At 58.3% G+C, this 1,814-nt stretch overlaps 1 protein-coding gene across 1 annotated transcript; it reads right to left on the reverse strand.

Moving 5' to 3' along the window:
- Positions 1-453: 453 nt before the first annotated feature.
- On the reverse strand, positions 454-862 carry EMIHUDRAFT_317901 (hypothetical protein; the record flags this gene model as incomplete). Its single annotated transcript, XM_005770028.1, has 3 exons — positions 454-690; positions 723-763; positions 802-862. 3 exons carry the CDS (start codon positions 860-862, stop codon positions 454-456), a joined length of 339 nt encoding a protein of 112 aa, XP_005770085.1.
- Positions 863-1,814: the final 952 nt, after the last annotated feature.

Genomic DNA, 1,814 nt, shown 5'->3' on the forward strand with positions numbered 1-1,814 from the left:
TCCACGCGCGGAGCTCACCGTCGCCGGAGCCAGAGAGTAGCGTGGGCTGGCCGCGCGCGTCGGCCCAAGGAGCGAAGCGAACCGACGTGACTTCGGAGCGGTGGCCACGAAGGACCGTGGTCGGAGGGGGAGCCTGCATATACGACACACACACACCATGCCGCAAAGGGTTCCGGCTCCTGGGCAGATACTCGTACTCGCAGAATGTGGGTAAACGAAAGTACCGAATTCGGTACTATCAAGAAAGACACCGAAAAAAGTCGCGCCAGTCCACGACGAGCCAGCCTGCTGCCGGCTCGCACGGCAGCCTCTTCCTATGGACCAGCCTCGACTTCCATACAGTCAACATTTTGTCGCTGCGTGCTCGTGGCGAGCTGTGGCGGCGGTCGAAGTTGGCCCAGATTCGGTGACGAGCGCCGGACGATAGTACCGCCTCTGTTCGCCCTGTGCATGTCAGGCCAGGCTGCAGCAGGGCACTACCAACGTGCTGCCCTGTTGCAGCCTGACTTTGCCCACTGTGCACAGTCGCCAGAGCACCACCACCGCCCGGCATCGTGTCACGGCGAGCTCCTTCTGCGCCCGCTCGCGAGGCTCTCGCGCTGGCACACTTTGGCCATCTGCTGCTCGCGTTCGGCGAGCTCTTCTCCGCACTCCTGCCACGGTGCCGTCACCACACACCTTCTGGCTGGCCTGAGCCGCGCGGGGTCGCCGGCGGGGGCAACGCGTCGACCTCTCTCTCTGGTGCACCACGGGCCGCAACGGCCTGCTAGCAGCGTGCGCGAGGAGGCAGTGTGCCGGCACAGTCGAGCCGGAGCATCGGGTTCTTGATGCTTCTGGGGTCAAGTTTGACCTTATGTGGCATAATATGCAACAATAATGCGATGCTATCTCCCGGCTTTTTGAGATATGATCCCTCAAAGTCGAATTTTCGTTTACTGGTGACCATAGTACCGTCTGTAAGGTTTGCGTTTCTTCAAACGAAACACTTTAAGTCTCGACAATCACTAAGCTGCTTATGTGGCACCGCAGAGGCTCCCTTGGGGATGCCTGAGGCCACCCCAACCACTCACTAAGCCGTACGTAGACGAATTGGGCGCTACTTTTTTCGTTTACCCACATTATGCGAGTATACACTTGTTTATTCCTTCACATAAACACACAACCCCATTTTTCCTTCACTCAAAAAGCACGATTCTCAAGTTGGGCCCTCGGCTTGCCGAGACTGAGGGAGGGTCAGGGCGACGGAGGCGAGGGATGAAAGCTGCGGAAGAAGACACCCAGCCAGGGGGTCTAGGACACGGTAGGTCGATAGCTGATAGCGACGAGGTTCGACGACGTTTTTCTTTTCTGGCGCGTCACAGGGCACCCAACTTCACACAAGGATCAAGGTGCGGTCAACGCTGCCGCGCGCGGCTTTTTGTTTGTTGAATTAGTGACTTCCTTCACTCAAAAAGCACGATTCTCAAGTTGGGCCCTCGGCTTGCCGAGACTGAGGGAGGGTCAGGGCGACGGAGGCGAGGGATGAAAGCTGCGGAAGAAGACACCCAGCCAGGGGGTCTAGGACACGGTAGGTCGATAGCTGATAGCGACGAGGTTCGACGACGTTTTTCTTTTCTGGCGCGTCACAGGGCACCCAACTTCACACAAGGATCAAGGTGCGGTCAACGCTGCCGCGCGCGGCTTTTTGTTTGTTGAATTAGTGACTTCCTTCACTCAAAAAGCACGATTCTCAAGTTGGGCCCTCGGCTTGCCGAGACTGAGGGAGGGTCAGGGCGACGGAGGCGAGGGATGAAAGCTGCGGAAGAAGACACCCA

Source organism: Emiliania huxleyi, assembly GCF_000372725.1.
Source record: "Emiliania huxleyi CCMP1516 unplaced genomic scaffold EMIHUscaffold_4012, whole genome shotgun sequence".
NCBI lineage: Eukaryota > Haptophyta > Isochrysidales > Noelaerhabdaceae > Emiliania > Emiliania huxleyi.